The sequence below is a fragment of the Sinohyriopsis cumingii genome, chromosome 4 (assembly GCF_028554795.1).
Source record: "Sinohyriopsis cumingii isolate HCF-2022 chromosome 4, ASM2855479v2, whole genome shotgun sequence".
In the NCBI taxonomy this organism is placed as follows: domain Eukaryota; kingdom Metazoa; phylum Mollusca; class Bivalvia; order Unionida; family Unionidae; genus Sinohyriopsis; species Sinohyriopsis cumingii.
In genome coordinates, this window is record NC_142964.1 from 142,128,423 (window position 1) to 142,146,545 (window position 18,123).

The following is an 18,123-nucleotide window of genomic DNA, read 5'->3' on the forward strand; positions in this document are numbered from 1 at the left end:
AATATCAATTTTTAGAATGGTCTGCTTTTGTTAATCTAACATCAATTATCTGAATATAATGATCATTCAATGCTAAATTATGAACAATTCAATGAGAATCATTTCTAATGTTATCTCTTGGTCAAACAGTCAACAACTGTAATGGAAAATATTCAAGATGAATGCTAAATCAGGAATATTTATACTGTTTTCAAAGCAAGGTCCAAGGAAATGGGAATTTTTATATTAAAAGTCAAACAAGGAAATTTGGAATTTTGGAATTTTACTTTACAATGAACTGAGAGAAAAAAATGTACAAAAAGAGATTTTGAACATATAAATAATTCAATAGTCTATAGTCCACATGATAGGATGTTTCAGGTGAAACAATTGCTCTTGAATTGGACATTTCACTTACTTTGCCTTGCATCAATTTCACAACATACCCCCTCCCCCATTTCAATATAATGAACAAATAATCAAATAATGAACAAATAATCAAAGTAAACAGCAACTTTTATGTCAATTTCTTCATCCATGTGGAACATTAAAAATATTATATTCTTTTGTCAATTTTCATGCTAAGTTTATGCTCATAACTGGTAGAAATGGCATTGCTATCTTTGGAATTCCTTCCAAAAATTCTCCTCTGATATTTGAAAAATGAATGAAAAATAGAATTTTTTTTAGCCCAATTAGAAGGGAATTATGTTCCAGCCAATGTACATATGGGCAAAGACTGCAAGTTCTTGAACTTTTTGTACAACAGACATAAATGCATTTTCATAGTCAGTAAAACACCCATAATCCAGGCTGAACAAAAGATAATGATTTTGTCCAGAAAATTGGTCATCCAATTACCCAGTTCTGACCAACTATGGAGTTACATTTTCAAGGGACATCATGGTAGCCTGGCCATGTAAACGTTATGCTGTACAGGAAAACTGTACCATAGAGATACATTACCTTTCCCTGGTCAAAGCAGTTTATGATCTCAAGGTAAACTTGCTCCTTTCTGCTGGAAACAGACTGGCTGCAATAGCGTAGTTCCTCTGGAAGCAGTGCCTCACTCCAAGGAAGTTTGGTGGCATACTCTCGGAGGGTCATTCCTGCCTCTACATAGTTACTGGCTAACAAGTGCAACTCAAACAACTTGTTGATGTAACGGAAGTACATCTCCTCTCTTTTCATCCCATCATAAAAATTCTGAAAAGGATGTTCGTATTAAATAATACTGTCAATTCAGTATAGATATGTGGTCCTACTCTTCAAAGAACAAAATAAAGAAATGTCACTCCCTGATTCAAAGTCACCCTGCCAAACACCAATACAGATTAAATTAAAGCCAGATTTGTTTGACCCATGTTATGAGCAACCACTTGTCATTTAAAGGTAATTTTTACCAAAAAGCAAACAATTTCATGTGAAAAACTTGTTTATTGACAACTATTTCCATGTGATTATAAAACAAGTACATGTATTCAGCCATTAAACAGTGCTGCAAGCCTCTTCCCATGGTCTTCTTGATGGCCCTCCCCCTTTCATTTGCCAGAGGTCCCTTGATAAATCACGCACTCACTTGCAGTTCGGTCTATGTTTTTGGACCCAGATGTGCACGAGTTATCAAGGGAGAGGTATATATTAAACAAATACTCAATTCATTCACAATTCAACCATATATATGTATGTCAGTTTAACTTTATATCCAAGTTGTGAAAATCACATGTGTAGAATAGGTTTATAGTTAATAAGCATCTAGTCAAGGAACATGGAAAGTTTACACACCTCAAGTCTGTTCTAATGTTCACTTATGAGCTCACATGTCAAGTTCCTTACCTGTTCAGATGTTACTTGCTTATATAGTTTAAAAAAATATATATTCCACCAGTGTTTTTTGGGGTGCATGGGTGCGTGTCTGAAGTATAGGGTTGATATCACATATCAAGCAGCCCAGTTAAAATCAAAATCAGATTTATACCCCAATCTCACACGGCCAAAACCAATGCACAAAATGAGTTTGAATTCAGCATGTTTGATAGGCCTCCATTTTCTCATACAGCTGTTGTCAATCAAGTCAGTCCCCATTTATTCTTTGCAGTGCATAGATTCATTTGATCTGTGATCAGATGCAAAAATCCTAGTTAAAAACATAGCCTTAAATGGTCTGTAGGCAGATATTCTCCATTTCTAAACTTAATTTTGAAATACTGCTAAATAGGAGTTGATTGGCATAAAGTCAGTTTTTCTCAATCCAGCATGTTCATCAAATCTGTATGCAACATCATTTTCATCTTCAAAGTCACTAAATGGCATTTCCAGTACCACCTTTCCTGATCCAATAATGTGACATACATCAAAACATCACTGTCATCATCGCTCTAAAGAGCCTGCATTTGCCAAATGAAATCGTCATCTGGAGATGAAGCATATTCAGAGTCAGCCATGTTGAATTCTTCAAGCAGTGACTATTATAAACATGCATTTAATAATACAAGATTAAAACTATGACAGTATGCTTGTTCCAGGGCCAAGGATACTAATCAAATTTAGTTCAGAAACAGTCATGTCAAGCCAAAGTACCAAGCTGTGTAAGTCATGATTTGCAGTACAAGACCTCTGCTGGTGTCACAACTTAGGTAGGTTGGGACTAAAACTTTATGGGTTAATGAACAGCCGAAAACTGAAGCTGACCACCACATTTTTACTAACTGTAACAGTATTACAACTGGATGCCAATTACTGTGCAGTTTTTATAAGTTATCGTGAAATAAAGCACTGAATATACAGATAAATATACAGAAAACTCTATAATGAAATGAGAGGCAATGAAATACCAAGAATGAAGCATTTTTATTTTATTTTATGGTTTCAATGGTACTTTTAACACATTGTTGGCATTATTAAGCAAAAGATCCAGGAGCCAAGTGCTTTTCACTTGGACACACTAAGGCAGCCAAGCAGCTATGGCCTTGGACATGCTAAGGCAGCCAACCCATGCTAGTCTAGGACATGCTAAGGCAGCCAACCCATGTTATCCTAGGACACATTAAGGTAGCCAACCCATGTTGGCCTAGGACACATTAAGGCAGCCGACCCATGCTGGCCTAGGACACACTAAGGCAGCCAACCCAAGCTGGCCTTAGACAAACTAGGGCAGCCCACCCATGCTGACTAGGACACACTAAGGCAGCCAACACATGCTGGATTAGGACAGACTCAGGCAGCCAACTCATGCTGGATTAGGACACACTAAGGCAGCCAACCCATGCTGGATTAGGACACACTAAGGCAGCCAACACATGCTGGCCTATGACACACTAAGGCAGCCAACCCATGCTGGCCTATGACACACTAAGGCAGCCAACACATGCTGGCCTATGACACACTAAGGCAGCCAACCCATGCTGTCCTTGGACACACTATAAGGCAGCCAAATCCATGCTGGATTAAGATACACTAAGGCAGCCAGCCCATGCTGGATTAGGACACACTAAGGCAGTCAGCCCATGCTGGATTAGGACACACTAAGGCAGCCAACCCATGCTGGATTAGGACATACTAAGGCAGCCAGCCCATGCTGGATTAGGACACACTAAGGCAGCCAGCCCATGCTGGATTAGGACACACTAAGGCACCAGCCCATTCTGGATTAGGACACACTAAGGCAGCCAAATCCATGCTGGAATAGGACACACTAAGGCAGCCAACCCATGCTGGATTAGGACACACTAATGCAGCCAGCCCATGCTGGATTAGGACACACTAAGGCAGCCAGCCCATGCTGGAAAAGGTGGGTATTGAATCCATGACCCTTGGATTACAAGTCCAACACTCTACCAAATGACTTACCATTGCACATTACAAGGTCCCTTTTTTGGCATTTTATTAGTACTAGCAGATCCATGGTAGATCAGTTGGTTGAGCATCAGACCAGTAATCCAATGGTTGTCAGTTAAATACCCACCTAGGCCAGCTGCCTTGGTGTGCCCTAATGAAGGGCACTTAACTCACATTTTTTCAGAATGACATAAAGCTAAAAGTGTGTTAAAAGTGTTGTTAAATCAACAACAAAAAATCCAACCCTAAGTTATAATGTTGTTGCTTGTGTTTTGTGGGTTTTAATAGCATTTTTAACATATTACTGACTTTATCATGCTGAGGAAATGGAAGACAAATGCCTTTGCAAGGACACACTAAGGCAGCTGACACAAGCTGGCCTGAGCAGATATCAAACCTGTGATTTTGTAGATTACAGTTCTAATGAAATCTGGACATAATAATATAATTTTTTTTGGTGGGGGTAGGGGGTCCCTTGGCTGTTTGTATGCATGGAGTTTACTGTATATGTAGATGGTACAGAAGTAATTATTGCTAATTTAAGTGTCCAAAAAGCATAATCAGGGCATACAAAGTGTAATCTGTGTATTACATGCAGTAATTACAGTACCAAGTATGGAGAAAAAAATGTACATTTTTGCTGCTGCTAACCTAGTGCTGCAGCTGGTTAAAATTCTTTTCACAAATGGCAAAATCGACATGGAGCCAAAATATAAACACAAAACATACTGATAAATTTATGTTGAACACTCACTTTAACTAGTCTACATGTCTAACTTTGTTGAATTATTCTGAAGTTCACAGATTCTGCCATGATGATATGCTCTTGCATAGTGTTGCATTGCATTCTTTTAAAATTTATACAGCGGTGTTGATTTGTCACTTTCTGATCTAACATGTTTAGAAGTTTGAAAAATCCATCTGCTCTGTTGTCCATATCACACCATTAATGCTGGTTTCGCTTAACATCTGACACTATTTTCTTTAAAAGTACAGACTGGTCTGCTAACATACTGAATCTGTCAGGCAAAGTTTAAAAATAAAAGAAACCTGTCTGTTTTCTTGGAAATATGTCAGATACAATTGTTATAAATAGAAAATAAGGAAAGCACATTTATGTCCAGGATGGATAAATATGTACCCTTATGCTATTCTTATGCAGTAATCTTCGTTTTTATAATATTCTCAAATTTATATGATGAATGGGATTAAAGAGATGATCATAAAAGTGAAAAACACAACTTTGTATTGCTTTATTTTATTTCATTTTTTAATGTACCAGAAAAGGGTAATCCATATACAGGGAGGTGTATGAGTGTGTAATTTAACAATTTTTCAGTCATATTGCTATGATGTTTGCAGTATGGCAGTTTATAGTGATGTCTAGCACTTGGGCATCATGCCAAAGACATGTAGCATGATGTCCCACCCAGTCACGTTATCCTGGATTTATTTCATCATCATAACAAGAGATGAAAAGAGCATAATGTCCACGATTGATGTGCATCGCCTTCCTTCCTTTTGACCATATATCAACGTCTCCTAGTTCATCCTTCCTAAGCCCTATACTTTGCCCCTTCATGGACTTCCTAGTCCTTTTATTCTGATCTTGTCCTTCTTTTCCTCGGACTTCTGTCTTCAGACTGTCCTGTCTCTCTCTCCCAGAAAGATGTTCCTTATTGCTGTTCACTTTCAGAACTTGTGCGTCCTAGCACTAAAACCTGTCTTTCTTTTTACAAGATGGTCTCTTGGTCCCTTTCTTGTTTAACGAGGAAAGCACTATTCTCTTTAGGTCTCCCTCAAAGTCAAGACTCTCTTCCTCTTTCAGGAGATTTTCAGACTAAGGAATTTCGACTAAGGTTGTCACTTTAAAGTCTGATTGCTTCTAAAGTGTACACCTTCATTTATTCTGCCCAATCGTAGGCTGTGGTCCCTAATTTTTCCCAAAGAAATAATTCCTTTCATCAGGTTTAGACAGCTCAGAATATGTGAATGACAGTGCATACAAGTTCCCTCTGAACGAATGATAAGTTGACATAGGTTCCTACCAAGCAGTTAGGGTTGGTGTCTCAAATGTTTACTTTCTAAGGACCGTGTTAAGATACCCCGGTCAATTTCACTGAGTTGGAATGCTGCCCCTTATAAATTTACAATGACATGGGGGGAGATTAATGAAGAAAGGTCGAAGTGAATCTTCACAAAGACTTTTCTGGCTTAAATGTGATAAAATTTTAATGCTCAAGGCATTCAACTTTAAAGTTCCCTGCAATTCAAAATTCGACACTTCACAAAGTTTAAACAGCCAACAATGTCGGCAATAAAAAAAATCACCAGATGGCATATTTTACCCCCAATGAGGAAAACAATCACAATTTGCAACATTGGCGAAGCCCTGCATGATGCCTGAGTAAACTTTTTACATGTTAGTTTTTGAACTTTTAAGAACACAAAACTATTTTTTTGTGTACAAGAAAAATACATATACAATTTCAGGAGCTATGCCACCAACGTCCTGTATTATTCATAATACACGATACATCCCCATATTGATATTAAACTTGTTACATTTTTAGTACTTTTAAGAAAGATTTATTTTTTCATGTATGAGAAAAATACATGTATATGAAATTTTTGGAGCTACACCACAACTGCGTTATATCCGAATTCGTGTTATAATGGAGTGTGCAATAGCGGGGTCACACTGTATACTGTGTCCTTGATTAAAAAAATCTACACTTGCAGAGCAAACCAACCACAATTTTTCATGGTATTATTTATCAACATTTAGTTCTAGTCCTTCACAGTAATTGTCAAGGTTTCCACCTGTTTACCAGTGTAAATGTGGTAACCAATACAATATACACTTCTTGCCTCACAAACCAGAAACAGCTTGATGAAACTTGTTAAATTTGGCAGAGTTATAAACCTGGAAGACCACCTTTCCAAGGGCAGGTAGCCTCATCAAAAATGAGGTTCATATCTCCTTAAAAAAACTCAGAAAAATGCTTCTGTTTTTGCAATCATTGGGTGGCTCCTGTAAAAAGAATGTTCTCATTGTCTGCCAGGTGTAAATGCTTAGAATAGTGAGAAATGTATCCCCACTCAATTTTTGACTTAAGTATGGGGTTGATATAACATCATCAGTAGCCCAGTAAAAATTGAGGTCAGATTTATGTACCAACACCTTGCTATAATCAATACGGAACACAGTTTCATCTGATCAGGTGTGACAGGCTGCCATTTTCTCGTGCGACTGTTCCTTCAAGTCTGCTCTGATCTGCATAATGATGTATTTTGAGTTGCTATCAAATACAATAACTCATCATCAAAGAAAAAGTATTAAACAGGTTTGATATGTGCAATCTCCACATTTATTTGGAAATACCACTGAATGGTGGAGGTGGGGGTTTACAGGCATGCCATTTTTTTTTCGTCCAACCAGCATGTACACCAGACTACTGTTTCACATCATTTTCTGGCTCAAAGTCACTCATGAGTACTTCTAACAACACTTCCCCCAGCTCAAATCATCTCATTTTCTTCAAATCCTTCAAAATCATTGTCATCATCACTATCTACAGTCAATATTTGCTGAAAGAAATAACCATCATATTATGCGGCAGCCATTTTAATTCTTTTCCAGGTAGCATGTGTTTACAAGCGAGTATTAATGTAAAACTTCTTTCCTAAATGCATAGGAAAGTATGCTTGTTGTGGGTCCCAATCGAGTATAGTTTAACAAGCAGTCATCGCAAGTTAAAGTAACAGGATATATACATTGTTACTTATCTGAAAATGACTTAAGTCATGACAACCACTACGAGACCTAGCACTTCAAGGGTTAATAAAACTTTATTAAAATGACACCTGGCCTTATCAAGGGGGAAATACTGTAATGTGCTGGCAGGTCCGAGTCTGTGCAGTTTGCAGTTGGACTCGCCTTATAAGTATAGAAGGTACTCATACAAATTGTCATTTTTATACAAACCAAGTTAGACTTACCAAGATGTTGAAGGTGCAGTGCATGCGCTTGTCTCTGTGTTCTTCGCCATCTATCACCTCCCTGGAAAAGACAATATGGATAGTATAGTGCCTTTAATAATGTTGGACATGTGGCTGTGACGGGACAAGTTTGAATCCTACTGTTGGAGCAGCCAAGGCTGACAACCAGTGTCCTTGGAAAAGGCACCTGGTTTTGTGTCAGCACTAAATAACCTTAAATGTTTAACTGTTCTGTAAAGCAATAAACCAAAGCAAACTAAACTAATTCTGGTCAAGGTGTTGGGTACAAAAGGCAGGATTTTCTAACACCGACATGCCCATGGTCAACTGAATTTCATGTTTTTACTTATCCATTTAAATTTGTACTTCCTATGCCTATGCACACATGTATAACTGACAGTCTCAGATTTCATTTTCCCAATGGGGTATTTACACTTGAATATTTGTTTACCATATCAAAATAAACTTGCCTTAGCCAAGTCAGGTAACTGCAGTTTATTCAAAATTCAAAATGTCTGCCAGACCACCTTGTAATATGCAAGTGTAAGCCATTACAACATATTACCTGCTGCATTCAGCTTGTTGAAGATGAGGCCTTGTTGCCACCCTAACAATCAGACACCTCAATGGCCCTATACAGCACCACTTAACTACTAATCAGACACCTTGATGGCCCTATACAGTGCCACCCTAACAGTCAGACACCTCGATGACCCTATACAGTGCCACCCTAACAATCAAACACCTCGATGGCCCTATACAGTGCCACCCTAACAATCAGACACCTCGATGGCCCTATACAGTACCACCCTAACAATCAGACACCTCGATGGCCCTATACAGGGCCACCCTAAGAATCAGACACCTCGATGGCCCTATACAGTGCCACCCTAACAATCAGACACCTTGATGGCCCTATACAGTACCACCTTAACAATCAGACACCTCATTGGCCCTATACAGTGCCACCCTAACAATCAGACACCTCGATGACCCTATACAGTGCCACCCTAACAATCAGACACCTCGATGGCCCTATACAGTGCCACCCTAACAGTCAGACACCTCGATGACCCTATACAGTGCCACCCTAACAATCAAACACCTCAATGGCCCTATACAGTGCCACCCTAACAATCAGGTACCTCAATAGCCCTATACAGTGCCACCCTAACAATCAGACACCTCATTGGCCCTATACAGTACCACTTAACTACTAATCAGACACTTTGATGGCCCTATACAGTGCTACCCTAACAAGAAGACACCTCAATGGCAATATACGTCACCCTAACAATCAAACACCTTGATGGCCATATACAGTACCACCTTAACAATCAGACACCTCATTGGCCCTATACAGTGCCACCCTAACAATCAGACACCTCGATGGCCCTATACAGTGCCACCCTAACAATCAGACACCTTGATGGCCCTATACAGTACCACCTTAACAATCAGACACCTCATTGGCCCTATACAGTGCCACCTTAACAATCAGACACCTCGATGGCCCTATACAGTGCCACCCTAACAATCAGACACCTCGATGGCCCTATACAGTGCCACCCTAACAATCAGACACCTTGATGGCCCTATACAGTACCACCTTAACAATCAGACACCTCATTGGCCCTATACAGTGCCACCCTAACAATCAGACACCTCGATGGCCCTATACAGGGCCACCCTAAGAATCAGACACCTCGATGGCCCTATACAGTGCCACCCTAACAATCAGACACCTTGATGGCCCTATACAGTACCACCTTAACAATCAGACACCTCGATGGCCCTATACAGTGCCACCCTAACAATCAGACACCTCGATGGCCCTATACAGTGCCACCCTAACAATCAGACACCTTGATGGCCCTATACAGTACCACCTTAACAATCAGACACCTCATTGGCCCTATACAGTGCCACCCTAACAATCAGACACCTCGATGGCCCTATACAGTGCCACCCTAACAAGCAGGTACCTCAATAGCCCTATACAGTGCCACCCTAACAATCAGACACCTCATTGGCCCTATACAGTGCCACCCTAACAATCAGACACCTCGATGGCCCTATACAGGGCCACCCTAAGAATCAGACACCTTGATGGCCCTATACAGTACCACCTTAACAATCAGACACCTCATTGGCCCTATACAGTGCCACCCTAACAATCAGACACCTCGATGGCCCTATACAGTGCCACCCTAACAATCAGACACCTTGATGGCCCTATACAGTACCACCTTAACAATCAGACACCTCATTGGCCCTATACAGTGCCACCCTAACAATCAGACACCTCGATGGCCCTATACAGTGCCACCCTAACAAGCAGGTACCTCAATAGCCCTATACAGTGCCACCCTAACAATCAGACACCTCATTGGCCCTATACAGTGCCACCCTAACAATCAGACACCTTGATGGCCATATACAGTACCACCTTAACAATCAGACACCTCGATGGCCCTATACAGTGTCACCCTAACAATCAGATACCTCGATGGCCCTATACAGTGCCACCCTAACAATCAGACACACTGATGGCCCTATACAGTACCACCTTAACAATCAGACACCTCATTGGCCCTATACAGTGCCACCCTAACAATCAGACACCTGGATGGCCCTATACAGTGCCACCCTAACAAGCAGGTACCTCAATAGCCCTATACAGTGCCACCCTAACAATCAGACACCTCATTGGCCCTATACAGTGCCACCCTAACAATCAGACACCTTGATGGCCATATACAGTACCACCTTAACAATCAGACACCTCGATGGCCCTATACAGTGTCACCCTAACAATCAGATACCTCGATGGCCCTATACAGTGCCACCCTAACAATCAGACACACTGATGGCCCTATACAGTGCCACCCTAACAATCAGACACCTTGATGGCCATAAGGGGCTGACTAATCTGATGCAGATGTAATAATTCTGCTTGCAGTATAAATTAGTTACTTTTTATCCATGAAATTTTCAAAATATGTCTCTTGCTATGTTCTAAATTAAACACTGTCCAGAGAAATAAATTGGTTTTGAAAACAACCACATGCGTTTGAAAAGGATTACTTTGCTTGGTTCTGGTGATTTATCAATCAAGGTTTCAATGAAATGAAATGATTAGATCCAAATTATGAAGTCATCTGTGTTCCTATTACACAAATTAATTATTCTTCAGTTTCTCTTTTTTTTCTCTCAATCTTTTCGACTTCTTTTATAGCTTTTACTTCATGTTTATTGAAATATGATCAGATGGTACTAGTATTAGCAGTAGTTGTAGTAGCAGTCAAATTCCTCTTTGTCTAAAATTGGAAAAACATACTAGTGTATTTTTCTTCATGGAACTTCTTAATATCTCACCAAATAAAAAGCTCATCACATCAGTCCAACTATGAATGTGCAGACAAAATCTTGTACAATAAAAAGTGTTCATCTTTTTGACTCTGTACCGCTTCATTCTGAAGAGTTTCATTTGACGTGCCCAAATATCAAAGTAAAAGATTGGATGTATTTGATACAAGGAGCTGTGGCAGTTCAGTGGTTAGCATGCCATACTCATGATGGAAAGGGTACCGGTAGGTTTGAAATACATCATCAGATCAGTCCATGTCAGCTGTTGCTGCATGTTCCTGGACAAGACACTTTACTGGGACTGTCTTGGCATTAAATAACTGTGCTATGTTCATGTGACATAGAGCTCCAAACCAAACCAAGGTTTTAATTAAAACGATGGTACAAGTGGGTATGTTATGTTAGTTCATGAAGGAACATGTGCTTGTTGATTGCATCACATCGAGAAGAAAAAATATGTTAGGTCAGTGGTGGGCAAAATACAGCCCACTGGTCAGATCCAGCCCCATAACCTGGCTTTATCTATTAATTAACATCATGGGGCATGGCCTTAAAAATCATTTATCGGGACCACGCCGTATAGGAAGACACCCATGCCCATACTAGGTAAAGGGCTTGTCACTTTGCATATCTGAACCAGGAATGCTGAATTTCAAAAATTCTAAAATAAATGCATCATCACTCAAGATTTTATAAAAATTAACATCGTTACAAAGACAAAGCCATGTAACTGCTCTCCAGCTTAGGATCTCACATTTAATTCATGCAAAGTTTAAAGGTCATCTATTCAAACTTAGCGTCTTCCCATGTAGCAAGGTTTCTTTTAGCTCGCAAAAACCATTCCAATGCTTCATTCCAATTAAATGAATGTCTTTAACTGATATATGTAACGACTAACAGCTATAAGGGAGTTAACAACATAGTAAATATTCACAGGTGCTCAAAGATAATGGCAGTAGTTTTCTAGCCAAAACAACAAGACCATACTTGATCCAATGTAGCAGAAATGTCACAAGTCTTAAAATTTCAAGCTGAATATCATATTTGTCGGAGTATCGTGTGAACTCCACTATGAACCTCACAGAACCCGATTTGCCAATGGATCGTGTGAAGGCAGATCAGAGTCTATGTCATTCATTTCCTGGCATATTATACACTGGCCAATCTAGGTCGATGACATTCATGGTCTGATGTGTCGTACACTCTGAAAAATGAAGCTGTGCAATTTATATAATACTTGTTTTACTTATTTTGGAACAATTATTGATGGAACTATCTTGTGTCACTCAATTAAAAATAAATAAAGACACAAAAAGAACAAAGTGAATAGAAAGTTTATCCAGGCACAAGTATGGGTTTTTACTTCCCATTTTCATCCCTCCTCAAATGCTGTTGTTTCCAGACCTGTCCATACAATTTAATTTCAAATTCACAATCTTCTGGGAAGACTTAAAAATGTTAGTTTCATCTGTTAAAACTGGCAGTCGTTCACAATGAGCTCAAATTTTAAAAATGTCCATATAATTAAGTGCCAACTCAAGCCCATATTTAAAAAAAACAAACATTCATTTAATCTCACAATTGAAAAATCTTTTCAGGAAACAAGTTTCATTTGGCCCCAGCTGAGTATGGGAAGACATTTTGTCCCCTGCAAACCAATTTCATTGTTTTCCAGCAGTTCTTCTGTGCTTACCACCTGCAGGTGAAGGGAAGGAACAAGCCTGATGTACACTCCTGCATGTCGTAAGAGGTGACTAGTGGAAGTAGAGGCCATAGTTGCTCAGTGGTCAGTGTACCAGAAGGGCACAAGTTTGAATCCTACTATCAGCAAGGGTCAGCTACCATCTGTATCCTTGAAGAAAACACTTTACTAAACTGCCGTGACACAGAAATAACCAACATGTGTTGTTGTGCCACAAAACACACACACACACAAAATTCTCTTTATTTACTTATATCATCAAAACTTCAAAATAAATACTCTATAGTGATTTTACCTAAGAAACTGACTTCTTCTCATCAGAAGAAATCAATTTTTTTTTACAAGGCCACTGGCTCAAGTACAAAAGTATACAAAAAATATATTTAGTCAAACCCATCTACAGTGGCCACCCATGGGAAAAGGCCAAAGCGGCCTTGTTGACAGGTGACCACTGAAGGCAGGTTCATCTCACAAACTTGGTTCATAACAAATGCATGTACCATGTACCAAACAGCATTAGCATTATTATTAGTAGTGTCATTACTATTATTTAGCATGAATTACTATTAGCAGTACTAGCATGATATCAAGATAAATGTATTTAGTGGAGCTATTTAGCAAAAACAAAAATAATACAATAACAAAATGAAAGTTCCACACAAGATTGCTGTATCCTCACTCTAAACCCACATGTACATTACATCATCACTGATTCCCTTATCATTGTCAGGTGTGTCTAGGTTTTGATGGATCGCTTAGCAGTTCCTGTAGTTTGCATCCAAACTTTATCTATGACTGGGAAACAAAGTACTAACTTTTTGTTAGGCCAGTTTGGTATAATTAGGCATGAAAACAGGTGTTCACCCTTCAAACAATGGATGGATGAAGCAGTTGCTCAAACTCACCAATATAAAAATGAGTCCACTTTTATGAGAGACCTTTGATGATTAGGTAAACAAATTTCCTACAGCTAATGATGTACCAATATATATGCCATGCCTTGCTCTTGAAACCAAAGAAGCTGAACTTGAATAGTTGGGGCAGACACTGCTGATATGCTCCAGTGACCACATAATGCAGGGTGAAACCAATCATGTGGAAAACAGGTGACATCTGATTATATGACATTTATTTAGGAAATTTGCTGGAGGTGGGGTGAATTAGAATGGACCAAGTGACTGCTGAACTCAAGTGGCCATTAGGAATGGTTTGACAGCTGGTCTTTCACCCCTTGATTGGTAATAAATATCACACTACATGAAGGAGACAAGTGAACATCACCTTGTCATGGCTTTGTTTCAAGAATGATGATTGTTCTGAATGGCAAGTAAATGAAATAAGGAATGGGCCAATTACTGATTGCCAATACAGTTCCTTTACAATAAATATATTTCCCAAATATTGTCAATTATTCATGAATCAGGTGGAAAAAGAAGACACATAAATATGGAGGATTTGGGTTTCAAGCTGATACAGCTATATACTTAAACTATAAGGTGCATCAGTACAAGACAGTCCCTCACTATAAGGTGCATTAGTACAAGACAGTCTCTCACTATAAGGTACATCATTATAAGTCAGCCCCTCACTATAAGGTGCATCAGTGCAAGACAGCTCATCACTATAAGGTGGTTAGTGTCATGGATCCTATCTTCCATGTGGTATGATATGACTGGAAAGCACACTCTGACTGATCTTCCATGTGGTACAATATGACTGGAAAGCACACTTTGACCTATCTTCCAAGTGGTATGATATGACTGGAAAGCACACTTTGACTGATCTTCCATGTGGTATGCTATGACTGGAAAGCACACTTTGACTGATCTTCCATGTGGTATGCTATGACTGGAAAGCACACTTTGACTGATCTTCCATGTGGTACAATATGACTGGAAAGCAAACTGACCTATCTTCCAAGTGGTATGATATGACTGGAAAGCACACTTTGACTGATCTTCCATGTGGTATGATATGACTGGAAAGCACACTTTGACTGATCTTCCATGTGGTATGCTATGACTGGAAAGCACACTTTGACTGATCTTCCATGTGGCATGATATGACTGGAAAGCACACTTTGACTGATCTTCCATGTGGTATGATATGACTGGAAAGCACACTTTGACTGATCTTCCATGTGGTATGATATGACTGAAAAGCACACTTTGACCTATCTTCCAAGTGGTATGATATGACTGGAAAGCACACTTTGACTGATCTTCCATGTGGTATGCTATGACTGGAAAGCACACTTTGACTGATCTTCCATGTGGTACAATATGACTGGAAAGCACACTTTGACTGATCTTCCAAGTGGTATGATATGACTGGAAAGCACACTTTAACTGATCTTCCATGTGGCATGATATGACTGGAAAGCAGACTTTGACTGATCTTCCATGTGGTATGATATGACTGGAAAGCACACTTTGACTGATCTTCCATGTGGTTTGATATGACTGGAAAGCACACTTTGACTGATCTTCCATGTGGTATGATATGACTGGAAAGCACACTTTGACCTATCTTCCATGTGGTATGATATGACTGGAAAGCACACTTTGACTGATCTTCCATGTGGCATGATATGACTGGAAAGCAGACTTTGACTGATCTTCCATGTGGTATGATATGACTGGAAAGCACACTTTGACCTATCTTCCAAGTGGTATGATATGACTGGAAAGCACACTTTGACTGATCTTCCATGTGGTATGATATGACTGGAAAGCACACTTTGACCTATCTTCCATGTGGTATGATATGACTGGAAAGCACACTTTGACTGATCTTCCATGTGGCATGATATGACTGGAAAGCAGACTTTGACTGATCTTCCATGTGGTATGATATGACTGGAAAGCACACTTTGACCTATCTTCCAAGTGGTATGATATGACTGGAAAGCACACTTTGACTGATCTTCCATGTGGTATGCTATGACTGGAAAGCACACTTTGACCTATCTTCCATGTGGTATAATATGACTGGAAAGCACACTCTGACCTATCTTCCAAGTGGTATGATATGACTGGAAAGCACACTTTGACCTATCTTCCATGTGGTATGATATGACTGGAAAGCACACTTTGACTGATCTTCCATGTGGTATGCTATGACTGGAAAGCACACTTTGACTGATCTTCCATGTGGTATGCTATGACTGGAAAGCACACTTTGACCTATCTTCCAAGTGGTATGATATGACTGGAAAGCACACTTTGACTGATCTTCCATGTGGTATGATATGACTGGAAAGCACACTTTGACTGATCTTCCATGTGGTACAATATGACTGGAAAGCACACTCTGACTGATCTTCCATGTGGTATGATATAACTGTAAAGCACACTGACCTATTTTCCATGTTGTACAATATAACTGGAAAGCACCGACTTTGGTCCTGTCTTCCATGTAGTATGATACTATTTTGACCCATCATAGAAACAAGTCATTCATACCGTTAACAGCTAAAACACGATATTTAGCTCTTTTGTAATTCTTGCATGTTATATCACTCTTGCAGTCATAAATTTACAAACTGGTTTCAAGCTTTTGATTTAAGACATGTGAAAATATGTGGCCCAACTATACCTGAAGTATTAGGAATTAAATGTTTTTTTTTGTTGGGATCCAAAAAGTATGCCACAAAAATGTAAATTTTTGGGACATTATGCAGTCTCACCTGAAAATTCTCATTTTTAAACAATGTATTAGTCTATTTTATGGTATAAACAGATGTTCAAAACCTTATTATCTGAAATGAAAACTTTTTATGAAAAATTTGATACTGAGATAAATAAAATAAGTGAAAATTGATAGGAGATATAGAATTACTTTCTTTTGATTTTTTAAATTTAATTATAACGTTATGTTTTATGCAAGAAATGGGATGACACAACATTTTTATGATGCAATATTGCTGTTCATGTTGTAGGGTTTAACGCCATTTTTCAGCACAAGATAGGCTATACATGGCAGCCAGAATTAATGGTGGAGGAAGAACCTGGGAAAACCCCGGAAAGAACCACCAACCCACAAGAAGCTACTGGCAAGCTTTCTCATATGCCCACATTGGCTGAACCCAAGACTTGAACCCATGAAGACAGAGGTGAGATGACAGTGATCCATAATGGTGAACGTTTTAGACCACTCGGGGCCCCTGCAATATTGCAACATCAAATATACATTAATGAAAATAAGAATAATCCCTCCCTGTGTTAGTGACTCTGAATTTCAATTGTAATACATGAAAAAAGCAGGAAATATTTATGTCTGGCCAGAATCTGATGAAGAAATTTCATGTGAACCTATATGGCATCTTGTTTCAAACTTAAAAGAACCAGAATTTTTCAGTGAAAGGGGTCATTTTAAATTGAATGTCACTGAAAATGAATAAAGACAGAATCAATGAAACTTCATGGACAGGTGAATTTCAAATAGTGCATGTAAAGGAAATTTATGTACTCTAGAAAATATTAAGAAATTAATTTGCTTATTTCTTGAAAAAAAGTAGTGAATTTTCTTGCTGACTACAGATACAATGCACTAGACACTTAAAACATACCAGTTTTAGCATATACTGGGATGTATGAATCATATTTAGTGTCCATAACCTTTAGACAATGTTAATTGTCATGCTTAATTCTACAAAACTCCCAGTAATCATGTTTTAAAACTAAGTTTATTATTTTTTCCACATACATCAAATATTTGATTGAAAATTCCGTGGAAGTTTGTCAGAATATGGTTTCATTTATTTTTGAATTTCAGCAGAATTGGCCAAGAGAAATGTTTCTTTTTATAAAAGAGCTGTATCATTTATCTGTGTCCAATTACCATATGCCAATTAACCAAGTTGTTAAGCAGAATCTTTTGATATATTGCTTCAATGACATAAAGTCTATTGTGCTTTTGAAATGAAAGTACATATAGTGTCTGTAACCTTTTTCTGTTCTTTGTTAACCAATTGATATTTGTATCATACTGTTTTGTAGAAGGCAAGATAGGTGTTTAACTGATGCAAACGGTTTCAGAAACTTTATCAAAGTTGTTATTGTTGTTGTTGTTGTTGTAGGGTTTAACGCCATTTTTCAGCACAGGATAGGTATTAATGGTGGAGGAAGAACCCGGGAAACCCCGGAAAGAACCACCGACCCACGATAAGCTACTGGCAAGCTTTCTCACATACCCACAGTAGCCGAATCCAAGACTCGAACCCACGCAAACAG

General features: G+C 38.9%; 1 protein-coding gene across 3 annotated transcripts in view; it reads right to left on the bottom strand.

Moving 5' to 3' along the window:
* LOC149802224 (dedicator of cytokinesis protein 4-like) overlaps window positions 1–18,123 on the bottom strand; it is a 365,588-nt gene that overhangs the window by 82,389 nt on the left and 265,076 nt on the right. For all 3 annotated transcript variants that reach the window (XM_089956651.1, XM_089956650.1, XM_089956649.1), the window contains 2 exons: window positions 7,819–7,879; window positions 946–1,185 (listed from right to left, as the gene is read on the bottom strand). In XM_089956651.1, coding sequence (XP_089812777.1) covers window positions 946–1,185; window positions 7,819–7,879 — 301 coding nt within the window. The remainder of the gene's footprint in view (window positions 1–945; window positions 1,186–7,818; window positions 7,880–18,123) is intronic.